We start from the raw sequence: 2,591 nt of genomic DNA on the forward strand, positions 1-2,591 counted from the left end.
TTTTGGATGATAAGAATTTTTTTGTCTGTCAATATGCTCTATTCAGAACTCCACTAAAGTGGATAAATTTTAGTTTAATCTGGTTTACTTTCATGCAAAAAAAAAATCTTCTTTCAGAAACCTTTTGCTGTCCAATTATTAATCAATCAATTTGCAAAGTAATCGTTAGTTGCAGCCCTAGTGTCTCACCTTTAGGGTGTCCATTGCAGATCCAATCTTGACAGTTATCTTTTTACCATGAGGAGACTTGTCGAAGATGGGCTGAGCGAACTCTTTGAGATATGGTTCTAACTCACAGGCCACCAAGCAGCCATCTTCTGGAAGCCCCTCTGCCATGGACAGAGCTCCGTAGCCGGTGAACATCCCAATCTCAAGAACCCTCTTGGCCTGACTCATGTGGATCAGCATCTTAAGGGCCTGACCTGTTAGAAAACACACCCAACATAATATGCCAGTGAAACTTGTAAGGTAGCAAATGCAATTTCAAAAGTGAGCATATAAATGCCCTACCCTCAACATGGCCAGTGATGCACTCCTTTGGAAGCTGGAACTTGGTCTTGCCCTCCTTAAACACTTGGTCCCAATCGTGAGACACCGTCTTCCTATCAATAAAAAATGAATGATTTTATTTACATCATGGGTGATGCTTGCAAAAATATTCACAACCCTGGTACGTTGCTCTGTTTTATCTTATATATCTAAATATTAGTGTGATTTATTTGTATCTTACATCACAGTGGAGCATCTAAGGAAAACTTACTTCTTTCTGACTTTATGGACATTTGCATTCAAAGCATTTTCTAAGTGGTTTTGTATTAATAATGAGTACAGTATTATTGAACTAACAGCTTTATTTCAAAATGAGTTTAATCTATATGTTACATTTTTAAAAGTATAGTGGAGGATTTTTGCGAATTTTTCAAAAGACACGCCCCGATAAAAAAAAAAAATCCTCGTGGTTTATCAGAGGCGTAGCCAGAATAAAGAATTTATGAGGGTGGCCAAGCAATAACCAATGTACACTGAGGGGTGGCCGAAAGCAGATAGGCACCAGAACCTCAGGGTCAAATCTACACTGTTCCAACAAGAAAATTAATGAACAAAAAGTCCATATTTTCTAAATAAAGAAACTATACTTTCAAACAACCTGTGCTAACAAATAGACGCATTTAAACATTTGTAATTTCTAGATAAAAGGTATTGTGGATAAAACTCTTTCAGTTTTGAGTTCTGGGGCTTAAATCTTTTCCATTGTCGTTACTTACATACTTGTATCAATAAATATTCTGCATAAAATTGATATTTACAAGCACTAATATCTACATAAATTGATAATTTGATAAGTTTAAAATTTGTTATTTATCTATGATTTCACTGAAGACTCCTAGATGACTTGCAGAGACACATTATTTTCTCTTTACCCCATAAAACACAAACTCTAGTTCTGAAAAGAGCATGAATTCTGTACTTATCATCTTTGATGTTAGTATATTGATGTGTATAATTAACCACAAAAAAATGTAAATGTTTTGAATATTCCACTTGAGAGTATTACTGCTAACGCCATCTGTATAATGCTACGTTCACACCAAAAGCAGCAAAGGCAGCAGGAGCAGCTAGTTTACATGCAGAGTCAATGGTTAATGCGCATCAAGGTTCAGCAAAAGGTCCTGCAGTGTGTTTTGAGCAGCAGGCGCAGCGCATCTGAGCAGCTGACGCGCGCAACGCGCTGCAAATGCAGCTGCTGCTGGAGTTGGAAAATTTGAACTTTTGCTGCTCGACGCGCCACATCAATCAATCAGAGAAGCTGATCTTGGAGCTGGCAGCGACAGAGACACATCGCTGATGATACAAAACGCTATGATCACTCCTCTGAAACAGTTTATTAACACCTTAATTAACTTAAAATGATGAAACCTGCTGGCAAAACATGTTCACTTTTATTGTCCTGGTGCCTGCAATTGGGATTACGTACATGAAAACGACTTTCCAAACCGCGAGGAGGCGACCGGGCCAGAGGCTGCTGTTGAATGATATTCCTACTGAAAGCGCATGGCCGGTGTACGGAAGTCTGAGCGCCTCTGACAGCGAAATAATATTTGAAGGCAGGACGGTAATCGGATGAACTGACTGCACTGATGAAGTTTTAATGTGGAGTTTCTCACTTAAAAACATAATAAAACTATTTTATTCTCACTGATCACAGCAAAGAAAGGATAGGGTAGCTCCGCCCAATGCGCAGCTGGAGCCCGTTTTTGCTGCCTTTGCTGCTTTTGGTGTGAAGCAGGAGCAGCAAAAATGCTTCTGCTGCTTCATTTTTTATGCTTGTAAAAGTTTAGTTCTGCAGCAGGAGCTTTGCTGCTTCAGCTGCGCAGTGGAAAAAGTGGGTCTGACGCACATTGGGCGTAGCTACTCTTTCCTTTCTTTGCCCTGCAGGTATATTTGCTGTGATCAGTGGGAATAAAGTAGCCTGGGTGCCAGTCCGAATTTAGTCCCGCCCACAAGGTTTGAGGTCGGGGAAGTTCGGTCTGGCTCTGCTCCATAGTAGCGCGAGTATTAAAGCCCACTGTCAGGCGATCCAATCAAATTGT

The 2,591-nt window shown here is 40.0% G+C and overlaps 1 protein-coding gene across 4 annotated transcripts in view; it reads right to left on the reverse strand.

The window, feature by feature from the left end:
- Nucleotides 1-2,591, reverse strand: part of LOC107082361 (3-oxoacyl-[acyl-carrier-protein] reductase, chloroplastic-like) — a 30,023-nt gene that overhangs the window by 24,859 nt on the left and 2,573 nt on the right. For all 4 annotated transcript variants that reach the window (XM_015371020.1, XM_015371017.1, XM_015371021.1 and 1 more), the window contains exons 3-4: nucleotides 511-602; nucleotides 190-422 (exon numbers count right to left, since the gene is read on the reverse strand). In XM_015371020.1, coding sequence (XP_015226506.1) covers nucleotides 190-422; nucleotides 511-602 — 325 coding nt within the window. The remainder of the gene's footprint in view (nucleotides 1-189; nucleotides 423-510; nucleotides 603-2,591) is intronic.

Source organism: Cyprinodon variegatus, unplaced genomic scaffold (assembly GCF_000732505.1).
Source record: "Cyprinodon variegatus isolate N-32 unplaced genomic scaffold, C_variegatus-1.0 Scaffold51, whole genome shotgun sequence".
Classification (NCBI taxonomy): Eukaryota; Metazoa; Chordata; class Actinopteri; order Cyprinodontiformes; family Cyprinodontidae; genus Cyprinodon; species Cyprinodon variegatus.